General features: G+C 44.7%; 1 protein-coding gene across 2 annotated transcripts in view; it reads left to right on the top strand.

The window, feature by feature from the left end:
* Positions 1-13,373, top strand: part of LOC121277844 (venom phosphodiesterase 2-like) — a 177,861-nt gene that overhangs the window by 117,319 nt on the left and 47,169 nt on the right. Inside the window, exons 12-15 of one of the 2 annotated variants that reach the window (XM_041187534.1) lie at positions 3,783-3,914; positions 6,491-6,568; positions 8,086-8,117; positions 8,578-8,705. In XM_041187534.1, the coding sequence (XP_041043468.1) occupies positions 3,783-3,914; positions 6,491-6,568; positions 8,086-8,117; positions 8,578-8,705 (370 nt within the window). The remainder of the gene's footprint in view (positions 1-3,782; positions 3,915-6,490; positions 6,569-8,085; positions 8,118-8,577; positions 8,706-13,373) is intronic. The other variant, XM_041187535.1, reaches the window with a different exon arrangement.

Genomic DNA, 13,373 nt, shown 5'->3' with positions numbered 1-13,373 from the left:
CTCATCCACGGGCAGATTGAGGATTCCAAAAGCAAATAAAAATAAAATAAAAACTAATTTTTCATTAATAACATGTCCCTGCTCATGGGCAGGGTTTTTCAGATGGCGGACGGGCTCAGCCGGGAGCAGGTGGGGGCGGTCGCAGAGCCACCTGATATTGGCTCCACTTCGTCATTTTGCACAGATGGGCCAATTAAGGACTGCTCCGCGTAATATGTGGCTGGTGGCACTCAGCGCTACCTATGTGGGCAGCGGGAGGAGGGAGGGTTGGGGCATGCGCGAAAGAGCACAGCAATCTCCCTGAGACATGAAGCTGCCTCAGGGAGACTGCATCGATGTTCAAAAAGTTAAATAAAAGGTTTATAATTTAGTTTAAACATGTCTCCTCATGTGACTGTGTCACATGGAGATGCGACATGTTTTTACATTTATGAACATTTTTATTTACTTAATAAACGCTTTAGGAAACCTTGTCCTGCTCGCGAAGGCCGCTTGGCCTTTTCGCCTGCCCGCCAGCCTTAATGTTGGACAGGCAGCGTTTAGAATAACCTTAATGGCCTTAACAAGCTATTTACATATCGGCGGGCATGCAGTCGGCTCTGGCGTGTGCCCGCCGAATGAAACCGCTACTCAGCGTGATGATGTTGGGACACCGCTCGACATCATCGCGCGTCATTTTACACGTTGGATTGTTGGGCCTGCTCCCGCATGCCGACCGAAAAATTCAGCCCTGTGTGACAGAGGGGACATGTTTTATTACATTTTTATTTTCTTTTTTTATATCTCTTCATCTCCCTGAGGCAGTTCCATGCCTCGGAGATTATGCAATGCTCACTCACATGCACATGTGAAGTTTGTGCTAGGCTCGGTCACACTTCCACTGTCCCCAACCCCCACACAGGCAGCGGTGAGCGCTGCTGCTTGCGTTTCACGCTAGGCAGGCCTTAGTTTGCCTGCTAGTGTGAAATCATGATGCGGTGCCGATCGCAGGCAGCAGTCGGCTTCCCAAATGAGCTGAGTGCGTCCGCCAAGGGCCAAATTTTGCCCTTGGATTTGTGTAGGGTGGAGTGAGGAACTTTAAAGAAAAGTTCAATAAATTGTCTTAAAATGATGAAAGCACAGATGAGGATTTTAGTGGCTCTGGGGGCTGAAGGGTATAAAAGAGTTATATTCTAGAGCTGTAGGATATGAGATAAACCAGATTGACATTTCAAACTCAACTTGGGATTGAACAGAAAAACAAGGTCGTGCATTTGGCACTGGATTTTCACATTGGAGATGCAGAAAAAGGATTCAGGTCTGGTTTTGCGTCAGGAGCCCTTCGCGAGTGGTAACCTGATTGAGTTTCAGATTTGGTTGAGGGTGAGCCCTTCATTGACATGGAGACAGGTTTCCTGTCCAATTAAAGATAGTGGGGGCAGGAATAGAGACAGATTTTAGATACCCACAGCAGAAATCACTGAGGCTGCTGCTTGCCCTAAGGGAGGGAGTTTGTACCAAATCCTGCCACTGAACCACAGGACCTGAGATGACACAGTAGGGGTCGGAGGGAGGTACTCATCCTAGAGGGTGGCTGGAGGAGGTGCTTAGTCGGGGCAGCTGTCTGTTCAATGCCATCTCCCTCTGCCTGAGAGTATTTCAGGGCACCACCTGACTGCTCCAGGCACTGGACCCAGTGCCCGCTGAGTCCATGATGCCCCATCAGTTGTGATTCTGATTCTGATGTATTGACCAGTTCGGTGAAAAAAGCATCCAGTACCCGGGTGATGCACCAGCGTGCAGCTGCCTGTCGTTGCCTCAGAGGTCTGGATTGACATGGGCACAGATCTTTGTGACCAGCTGCCTAGAGAGCTGCAGTCTCCTTTACCACTGAACCTCAGTTAGCCACAGGTCTCTGCCTGTGCGTCCTGTGCTCAGGGTAGTGTCTTCTTCTCTCTTGTGCCTCTCATTCCTCTCCTCTAGCTTCCCGATACCTGGTGCAGTGCCCTTTCCTGTGCAGGCTGCTGCTCATCTCCAATGAGCTTGATTTCCAAATGTGCAGTATCCATTTCCAGCTGCTGCCTTCCTGGTGCTTCGGTGGAGTCCAAGCTGCTGTTCTGATGCCAGGCAACGCTAGGAGGGTGATGACCCCATGAACTGGTGAAGTTCTTAATTCTGGCTACTCCCCCCCACCCCCCCAACACACACACAAATCCTCCACCCCTCACCCTTTACTGGAGCTTTAACTAGAAAGGGGTAAGCCCTTTAAACTTTAAATATCATCTTTACTTATTTTTTAAAACTCCTCTTGCCTCCAAGGCATGCCCTCGCCTCTATGCAGCTGGTCTGACTCCAGACAACTGCTGAGTTTTGGCCACCTCTCTGAAAATGGGAATGCTTGCTGGAGAATGGCTTTTTAACAGCCCACAATGGCTTTAATTAGCTCCTTTGTAGGAGTGGATAGGTTCCAAGGCCTCCTCCCTCCGCTGCCCTCAGGCACATGGTGAAGGGTGGAAATGGAGCGGGACTTTGGCCCAGGCAACATTGTGGCCATTTTTTGTTTTACTGCTCACCTCTGTTCCTGCACAATTGTGGTCAGGAAAATCCAGCCCTTGGATTTATCCTGACATCAAACAGAAATATGATTAGATTTGGCTCTGATGCCTCTTACGGTCAAATATCCTGCCATATTCAGCATTGTTACTTCACACATAAAGGATGGCATCATAGGGCAGGTACTGGAAATCTGCTCATGTCTGTCCAGCTGTACCCTGGTATGAGTCACTGTCTTCAGAAGAAAAATATATCAAAGCAAAAGAAAAGTGAGGAACAAAAAAAGTCGTTGAGCCATTGAAGTTCATCTTTGTACTATTTTGCACCATTCTTTTGCCTCTAGTATCTTGCCTGGCAGACTATTGCAAACATTTATCACCTGTAAGAATTGTTCCTGAAATATCTGTTTTAATTTTATTTTTCACTAATTTCAATTCATGTCTTCTGATCAATTGGCCCTGGTTTATTTTAAAGCAATATTTTTAAAGCAATCCACTTGATTGGCACCCCTTACACCACCTTAAGCATTCACTCACTCCATCACTGACACACAGTAGCAGCTGTGTGTACCATCTACAAGATGCAATAACAACTCACCAAAACTCTTTGACAGCACCTTCCAAACCCACCACCTCTACCATCTAGAAGGACAAGAGCAGCAGATGCATGAGAACACCATCTTCCCCGCTCCTTCACTGTCGCTGAGTCAAAATCCTGGAACTCCCTTCCTAACAGCACTGTGGGTGTACCTACAAATTAGAGCACCTTCTCAAAGGGAGTTAGGAATAGGCAACCAATGCTGGCCTTGCCAACAATGCTCACATCCTAAGGATAAACAAAAACATTAAATAATTTAAGTTTACCCATTTGACCAAGTGCCATCTAATATTTCATGTATTTAAAGTCTGCTGTCTTTCCTTTTCACTGCTGAAACCTTTCCAGTGTTTTACTGGTAGTTTTCCATGGAATGCTTTAATGTTTGCCTCTGTACCCTTTCCAAAGCATTAATATCTATTTTAACTACTCTGAAGTATGGTCCAAACAACAGAGCTGTGGAGTATAATGGGAGGAAAATAGAGAACTTGGTCATAAAAAATTCAAAACTTTTACTGCCTGTTCAAAGAAATGGCCTATTTTAGTTGCTTGCATGAAGAGAACGCTAGCCAGTTTATACTAAAGCTTAATCTTTTAGAGAAATGTTATAGTCACTGAAAATTTGTTGACTTTCCTTGACTTTTAATATCTTGCAGGAATGGAAGAAGTTAACTGTAAAAAGGTTGCCTATCTGAATAGGTATTTAGATAATATCCAGAACATCTACATGCGTTATGGACCAGCTGGTCGGATAAGAGCTAAAGATGTCCCTAAGGAGTTTTTCACATGTAGGTAATCAGGTATTATTGGAGCAGCCAATTCATAAGCAATGTTTACATTTTTCTTTTATGAAGCTATGTAGGCTGCCTAACATTTTGAGAGGAAGAGAAATACAAGTGTGAACTTTGTGCTGTTGCCTTCCCACAATCTCAAAAGTATTGTAACTACTGCAGCAGCATTCCATCAGCAAAAAAAAAATGACAGGTGATGTTGATACAACTAAGGGGAACATAGAGCAGGTGCTGAGAATATTTGAAGTGCAGCCATTTATTTTTCTGACAACCACTATCACGATCGAAGTGATCCTGAGGCTGCTGGTGATGTTGAAGACTATTACCTAGTGCTTGTGCGGAGATTCTTAAGACTCTCGCTCTGTTCTCAGGCCACACCTTGTATATACAATTAATGAGGATTGGTTGCGTAAATGTGGCTTGTATTTCCTTGAGTATAGAATATTGAGAGGTGACCCAAATGAGCTACTTAAAATGTCATAAGGAATCGATAGGGTAGATAAAAAGAAACTATTTCCTTTGGTGGGGGAATCAAGAGCAAGGGGTTCTATTTTAAAACTATAGCTGGGCAATTTAGGAGCAAAACCAGAAACTGCGTGTGTAAACAAGCTAACAGAAATCTTGAAATCTCTCCTCAGGATGCTGTGGATGCCTGCAGGGCCACTTGGGGCTTTCGAGATTGAGATTAACATTATTAGGTTAAGGCATCAAGGAATATGGAGCAAAGGTGGAGATACACAGTTGAGCTACAGATCAGCTGAACCGATTGAATGGTGAAACAGATTTGAGGGGCTGAATGGCCTACTCCTGCTCTTATATCCAATTATTCCCCCGCCAGGTGACCATAACCATAACATTACCATCCTACAGGGCTCTGCCCCAGGGTCGGTCCTTTATTCATTGCTCTTTCTTGTTTCAAATTCCAATAGATCAATGGCAAAGTTGGTGGACATGTTCATGCAATAAGATACTGTAATGAGGTCTTTCATATGGAATGGGTACACACTCTGCAGATACCAGATGTTTATAAGGAAAATACAAAGGCAGATATAAGGAGGTAGCATTTTGAAATGGAAACTGCATTTTTTAAGTTAACTGCAGGATTTAAAAAACAGTCTATTGTGGGATATGAACATCGCTGGCAAGGCCAGCATTTATTACCCATTCCTTTGAGAAGATATTGAGCTGCATTCTTGAACTGCTGTAGCCAATCCAGTGTACGCATGCCCACAGTGCTTTTGGAAAGGGAGTTCCAGGTTTATGACCCAATGACGTTGAAGGAACAGCAATATAGATCCAAGTCAGGATGGTGTGTGACTTGGAGGGAACTTACAGGTTGTGATGTTCCCATACATTTTCTTCCCTTGTCCTTCTAGGTAGTAGAGGTTGTAGGTTTGGAAAGTGCTGTCGAAGGATCCTTGGTCAGTTGTTGCAATGCATTATGATACACATTGCTGCCATTGTCTGTCGATGGTGGAGAGAGTGAATGTTTAAGGTGATGGATGCGGTGCCAATCAAGCAGGCTTCTTTGTGCTGGGTTATGTTGAGCTTCTTGAGTGTTGGAGCTGCACTCACCAAGTCAAGTGGGGAGTATTCCATTGCACTCCTGGCTTGATCCTTGTAGATGGTGAATAGGCCTTGGGGAGTCAGGAGGCAACTTACTTGCCACAGAATTCCCAGCCTCTGACTAGCAGCTGCAGGCTCCCTATTGCTTCTGCAGCCTGCTTTGAAGTGCTGCTCACCCAACTGAAGCCAAGACTGTCAATCAGGCTGGCTTCTGGGCAAGGATTCAGAGAAATACACATGTTTGCTTTACAGTATCTCATGTGGTGCCTGACTGAAACTGTGTGCCCACCCCCCTTCCCCAACCCCACAGGGTTTCAAAATCTTGCCCTTTTAGTATTGGGCCCTGAATTATTTCCTCCCATTTTGCGCAGCCTATGGTTTTTATTTAAATTCTAGCAGATCTCCCTTAATATTTCACATCGAGTCAGAGAGTTTGCTGTTTGATAACCAAATGGGTATCTTTGCCATGTAGGCGATAATGTATAGGGCTCTGATTTACAATGATTAAATGATATTCTGCGAGTTGTCCTGGTGCTTTGGGGATTGAATTCCAAAATCCTGTCCAATATTCTGTGAAGTCTGCAGCTGTGCTCTTCATTTCAGTCATCTATTCATTTAACTGTTGCTGGTTCTAAATCCTGGAACTCCCTTCCTAACAGCACAGTGGATGTTTCGAGTCATTATGAATCTTCTTCAGAGGAGGAGTCATACGGACTTGAAACGTTAACTCTGTTTCTGTCTCCACAGATGCTGCCAGACCTGCTGAGTTTTTCCAGTGGTTTTTGTTTTCATTTCAGATTTCCAGCATCTGCAGTATTTTGCTTTCAGCACAGTGGATGTACCTACAACATATGGACTGCAGCGGTTCAACAAGATGGTTCACCACTACTTTCTCAAGGGCAATGAAGATTGGGCAGTAAATGCTGGCCTAGCCAGAGATGCCCACACTTCATGAAGGAATGTATTTATAAATGCATATTAATACTTACCCCTTATTGTTTTTAAAGCTGAGAATACACATCAAAATGAAGTATTAGTTAGAGGTAGATACCTGGCTAGGAGGAACGCATTTGTCTGCACTCGAGGTACTTGAGCACTACTGATGTAAGTGACTGGTAGTTTGTTAGCGTAAGATGGGCATCCTTTAACCCGACACTATTGTGTAAGGGGAACCTGAGGTTTGATAAAATTGAGGGTGAACGGAGACGGTGGTGTGGGTTACAGGGGGTGGATGAGGGATTGGAATGCATAATTTAGCTCACTAATGGATTCCTGGGGCTGAGTTTAATGGTCACAGTGCTGAGCCCATCCACCAGCTAGAGAGCCAGTGGCTAACCCACTGAGGTCACTGCTGGGAGCCCTAAAATGATTTTAATCAAATTAGGTTCACTACTTGGTTCACTAATGTCCTTTAGGGAAGGAAATCTCCTGTCCTTACCTGGTCTGGCCTACATGTGACTCCAGACCCACAGCAATGTGGTTGACTCTTAAATGCCCTCTGAACTAGGGCAACTCAGGATGGGTAATAAATACTGGCCTGGCCAGTGATGCCCACATCCCATGAACAAATAAAAAAGAAGGCACTTGCTAACTTGCTGCTGGGACTCCAGGAAGGATATCCCACCTCCAGGAGCTGCTGGCCAATCAGAAGGCCGGCGGATCTTCAGTACCAGCAATGCTAAAGGGAGAAGTGGCCACTGCTGGGACTGCACGAGACCCAGGAGGAGATACAGTGCTGGAGGTCGCAGAACATAAGTAAGTCGTGGGTTGGGCCTTGATGCGGCAGTTCGGCAAGCTCCGGCAAGGGAAGTTGGGGATGTAGGGTTCAGACTGAAAGGCAAGGAGGCTCTTCCTGTAGGGGGTAGCCCTTGCCTCTGGCAGGTGCCCCTGTTGGGGACAGGGTGCCCAAGCAGGAGGCTACCCCAACCCCACCTCCCCCAGGAGCTGCAGGCATGCTCACCAGGACATACCTAGCAGCCTGGCAATGTGGCATGGCAGTTCCTGCATCGCCCATGGCAGCAGACTGAGGCCTTTAAATGGCCATTAATTGACTGCTTAAGGACTTCGACTGGCCAAGGGGTGGGAAGGATGACCTTGACCTTCCCTGCCCCAGACTTAGTTGGAGCTCTTCCTGGTGTGCCTGCCTGTCCCATTACACAGCACCACATGCCTCCCAACCTACTGCAGAGGGAGGTGGGTGGAATGTTAAATTTCACCTTGGTGTCTATCAGCAAAAAATGTGGGAATAATAAAATGTGAACTTGCCGAGTTAAATTTCCACTCAACTCTATTGTCACTTTCTCGAGGGAGTTAGAGATGGCATTAAATGCTGGCTTAGCCAGTGATGCTCCCATCATCTAAATGGTGATAGATGCTTATCATGGTAGAGGAAGGAAAGAAAAGTGAAGAAATCAGCTCTTGTCTTCTCCTAGCTGTCTATAGTGCATCATTGACAGAGGTTGTTAAGACTTTGGCTGACATCTGGGACCTGAGTTTGTCCTTAAAGATGGGTAGGTGTGAGGTGCTGGAGGGCATCAGAAAGCGAAAAGTATTATTTTAACCAACATTCCCATGCGACTAATTCTATTGTTTTTTTTTCCAGTTGATTCAGAAGGCCTTGTAAAAAATCTTACTGTAAGTACTTTTCACAACCTTCTCAAGAGTGATGCATTTCATATTTTCCTTGAATAACCACTATTTTAATTGAATAATGTAAAGTGGTAGTTATGTTCTAAGGGAGGTCTTGTGGCACAGCTTCTGGGACGACAGGACTTGACGGCCACAGAAGATGCATCCGTAATCAACCTGTGTGACTATGTTATCAACTTGCAAATCCTTCCAATACACAAATAAGAGTGGGAGAGTCTCCTGGTCAGCCATGCTTAATGTGAAGTGGTTTCCTTCAAGTGGGAACCTCTGGCTTCAGACTAGAGACCTGTTCAAAAATAAATTAGCTACGGAAAACAGACATAAGCATGTGCTTAATTGTCTGCCTCGTGTCTCCAGACACAGGAAGTCTTCTAAGTTAAGCTCCAATACAGTAATTTTGAAATATAATACAAGCAGTAAATATGTAATTGTTTTGTTGCATTAGTGCAGATCACCAAATCAACACTTCAAGCCCTATCTGAAACGTTTCTTGCCAAAACGTTTCCACTTTGCCAGCAGTAGAAGAATTGAAGATGTTCACTTGTATATGGACCCACAATGGCAGACTGCGCTGTAAGTTAAACAGAAGGCAAATGCTACAAATGCTGGAAATATGAAAAAAATAGAAAACACTGGAAACACTCAGCAAACTAGGCAGCACTATTGAGATACTGCAAGCTGACATGACGGACATTGAACTCTTCCGCAGAACTGGAGCAAGGGTTTTACCTACAATAACAATCTGTTTGGTTTCCACAAATTCTGCCTGACTATCTGACTATAGGCCAATGTTTTCTGTTTTTCATCTGGAAGTTAGTTTTAGTTGTTAATCCTGAATTATTTACAGATGGATAATTGTAATTCTTTATAAATAGACATTTCTAATAGGCACAAAAGCATTAAAAAGCTTCAAAGTTGATTGCTCCTATAACAACCTAATTACAACCCTCTGTTCGGTGAGGGGTTCTGTATGATCATCAGATTACCTTTTAGAGGAATCATTGGATGAGGTTACATTTCACAAATCACTAATTGGTTTGGTGCATTTCCAGCATTTATTGTCCATCCCGTTGCCCTTGAGGTGGTGGTGAGCTGTCTTCTTGAACCGCTGCTGTCCATATGATGTAGATACACCCACAGTGCTGTTAGGGAGGGAGTTTCAGGAATTGACCCAGCGACAGTGAAGGAAAGGCAATATATTTCCAATTCAGTTGATGAGTGACTTGGAGGAGAACTTCCAGGTGATGGTGTTTCCATGCGTCTGCTGCCCTTGTCCTTCTAGGTGGTAGTGATCATGGGTTTGGAAGGTGTTGTCTAAGGAGCCTTGGTGAATTCCTGCAATGCATCATGTAGATGGTACATATTGCTGCTACTACGCATCAGTGGTGGAGGGAGTGAATGTATGTGGATGTGGTGCCAATCAAGTGGGCTGCTTTGTCCAGGACGGTGTCAAGCTTCTTGAGTGCTGTTAGAGCTGCACTCATCCAGGCAAGTGGGGAGTATTCCATCACACTCCTGACTTTTGCCTTGTAGATTGTGGATAGGCTTTGGGGAGTCAGGAGGTGAGTTACTTGTCGCACGATTCCTAGCCTCTGACCTGCTCTTGTAGCCATAGTATTTACATAGCAAATCCAGTTCAGTTTCTGGTCAATGGTAACCCCAAGGATGTTGATAGTGGGGGATTCAGCGATGGTAATGCCATTCAATGTCAAGGGGCTATGGTTGGATTCTCTCTTGTTGGTGATGGTCATTGCCTGACACTTGTGTGGCATGAATGTTACTTGCCACTTATCAGCCCAAGCCTTGATATTGTCCAGGTCTTGCTGCTTTTGGACATGGACTGCGTCAGTATCTGAAGAGTTGTGAATGGTGCTGAACATTGTGCAATCATCAGCGAACATCCCCATTTCTGACCTTATGATGGAAGGAAGGTTATTGATGAAGCAGTGAAGATGGTTGGGCCTAGGACACTATCCTGAGGAACTCCTGCACTGATGTCCTGGAGTTGAGATGACTGACCTCCACAACCTTCTTCCTTTGTGCTAGGAATGACTCCAACCAGTGAAGAATTTTCCCCCTGATTCCTACTGACCCCAGTTTTGCTAGGGCTCCTTGATGCTATACTAGGTCAAATGCGGCCTTGATGTCATGGGCAGTCACTCTCACCTCACCTATGAATCTAATATCTCTTAGAGAGTTTGGTGTTGCTTTTTTAAAGGACAGCTCCTCCTGTTTCCCTTTCCTTTATCGGTAAACTCAAGGCAATAAATACTGTGTATATTCGTGTCAAAGTCGATCTTATGTAAAAATTGACCCCATGACTTCTGGCCTAAAGGAAACGTAATTTTTCATATATCCCATGTAAATGTTGGGCCCTTGTTTTTCAGGGTTCTAACAATGTTGTGATTTTTAATTAGTTACAGGTATTTGTTCATTGACTTAAAGGCATGCACAGGAACCTTTAAATTTTCCCTCTGTCAATTCTAGCTGCAATCTCCCAGCCAATCAACAAGATTAATGTGTACCTCATGATCTATCCTGATGCCTTCACAAAAGGAAAGCAAGCACGTTTCTCAATTTAAACTGCAGACTCAATGGTCCTAATGGGCTACTTCTGCTCCTACATCTTCAGGTCTTACAGACAAAAAAGTGGCAGAATAGGCTAACAAGCATCGGCATAATGGCTATATTATCACCCATAGAGCCATCCGTCTCTATGCTCTCAGAGAAGCGAAGAAAGATGATATTTCAGAATTCAATGCCAGTGCCAAATGGTGCACAAGATTCCTGAAAAGGCGTGATATTGTTTTCTGTCAGAAAGCAAAAATTTCACAGCGCCTGCCAGCTGCTCTCAACAACAAAATTATTAAATTCTATCGTTTTGTCCTCTAACATCGAGAGAAGAATGTGGGTTAATTGGCCTGCATTAGAAATATGGATGAAACACCGATGAGCTTTGACATGACAGCAAACAAGACTGTCACCAAATTGATGTAAAAAACATCCTCGTAAAGACAATTGGCCATGAAACAATGCAGTTCACGATGGCTCTGTCTTGTATGGTGGGTGGCACAAAATTAAAACCATTGATGATATTCAAGTGGAAAGCTCTCCCGAAAGAGAAATTTCAAAAAAGGGTTGTCATTCATGTTCACAAGAAAGGCTGGACGGATGAAAGCAGTTGCAAGAAATGGATGGAATTTGAGTGTAGAACTTGAGACAAGGAAGACTATGTAAAGAAAATTGTTTACACATCTGGGACATGTTCAATCACACTTCATCAACAATGTAGCCCTTGATGTGAAATCAATCAACACACACATGGCAGTTATTTCTAGCAGTCTTGAGTGTTGTGCAGCCCTTGGATGTGTATATAAATAAACCTTTCAAGGACAGTATCTAAAAAAAAATGTGGAACAATTGGATATTGGAATGTGAAGAAATATGTGAGTACCTTCACTACCAACATTGTTTCAGTGGGTCATAGATGCATGGTATTAACTTGATCCCGATATTCTCAAAAAAATCACGCAAATCCATGTCCAAATGCAGCAAGACCTGGACAATATCCAGGCTTGGGCTGACAAGTGGTAAGTAACATTCATGCCACACAAGTGCCAGGCAATGACCATCTCCAACAAGAGAGAATCTAACCGTCTCCCCATGTCATTCAATGGCATTACCATCACTGAATCCCCCACTATCAACATCCTGGGGGTTAACATTGACCAGAAGCTGAACTGGACTAGCCACATAAATACTGTGGCTACAGGAGCAGGTCAGATGCTCGGAATTCTGCGGCGGGTAACTCACCTCCTCACTCCCCAAAGCCTGTCCACCATCTACAAGGCACAAGTCGGGAGTGTGATGGAATACTCTCCACTTGCCTGGATGAGTGCAGCTCCTACAACACCCAAGAAGCTTGACACCATTCAGGGCAAAGCAGCCCATTTGATCGGCACCACATCCACAAACATTCACTCCCTTCACCACCGACGCACAGTAGCAGCAGTGTGTACCATCTACAAGATGCACTGCAGGAACTCACCAAGGGTCCTTAGACAGCACCTTCCAAACCCACTATTACTACCATCTAGAAGGACAAGGACAGCAGACACATGGAAACACTACCACCTGGAGGTTCCCCTCTAATGGTTGCCACATTATAGGAAGGATGTGATTGCACAGGAGGGGGTGCAGAGGAGATTCACCAGGATGTTGCCTGGGATGAAACACTTAAGTTATGAAGAGATGTTGGATAGACTTGGGATTTTTCGTTGGAGCAGAGAAGCCTGAGGGGCGACCTGATCGAGTTGTACAAGATTATGAGGGGCATGGACAGGGTGGATAGGGAGGAGCTGTTCCCCTTAGTTGAAGGGTCAGTCACGAGGAGACATAAGCTCAAGGTGAGGGGCAGGAGGTTTGCGGGCGATATGAGGAAAAACCTTTTTACCCAGAGGGTGGTGACGGTCTGGAATGCGCTGCCTGGGAGGGTGGTGGAGGGGAGTTGCCTCACATCCTTTAAAAAGTACCTGGATGAGCACTTGGCACGTCATAACATTCAAGGCTATGGGCCAACTGCTGATAAATGGGATTAGGTAGGTAGGTCAGGTGTTTCTCACGTGCCGGTGCAGACTGATGGGCCGAAGGGCCTCTTCTGCACTTGGTGATTCTGTGCTTCTGTGATTCTGTGAAGTCACTTGCTACCCTGACTTGGAAATATATCGCTGTTCTTCCACTGTTGCTGGGTCAAAGTCCTGGAACTTCCTAACAGCATTGTGGGTGTACCTACACCATATGGACTGCTGCATTTCAAGAAGGCAGCTCACCACCACCTTCTCAAGGGCAATTAGAGATGGACAATAAATTCTGGCCTAGCAGCAATCATAAATGAATAAAAAAGGTAATGGTTATATTAGTTTCCTATTCCACCCAGTGTTTCTTCCCAATAATGAAGACTTTGGATAACAAAGGCATCACAACAGCTTTGTCTACATTAAGATAATAAGAAATAGGAGAAGGGGTGGGCTGTTCAGCCCACTGAGCCTGCACTGCCATTCGATAAGATCATGGCTAATTTGATTGTGACCTTAACTCCACTTTCCTGCCTTTACCTAGCATTATGGCTTGATTGCCTTGTAGATCAAAACTCTGTTTTACTCACCCTCCACTGTTCACTGGGGAAGAGAATTCCAAAGACTAATGACCCTCTGAGAGAAGAAATTCCTCCTCATCTCCGTC

The sequence above is a fragment of the Carcharodon carcharias genome, chromosome 5, assembly GCF_017639515.1.
Source record: "Carcharodon carcharias isolate sCarCar2 chromosome 5, sCarCar2.pri, whole genome shotgun sequence".
In the NCBI taxonomy this organism is placed as follows: domain Eukaryota; kingdom Metazoa; phylum Chordata; class Chondrichthyes; order Lamniformes; family Lamnidae; genus Carcharodon; species Carcharodon carcharias.
This window is presented reverse-complemented; position numbering and strand designations above follow the sequence as displayed.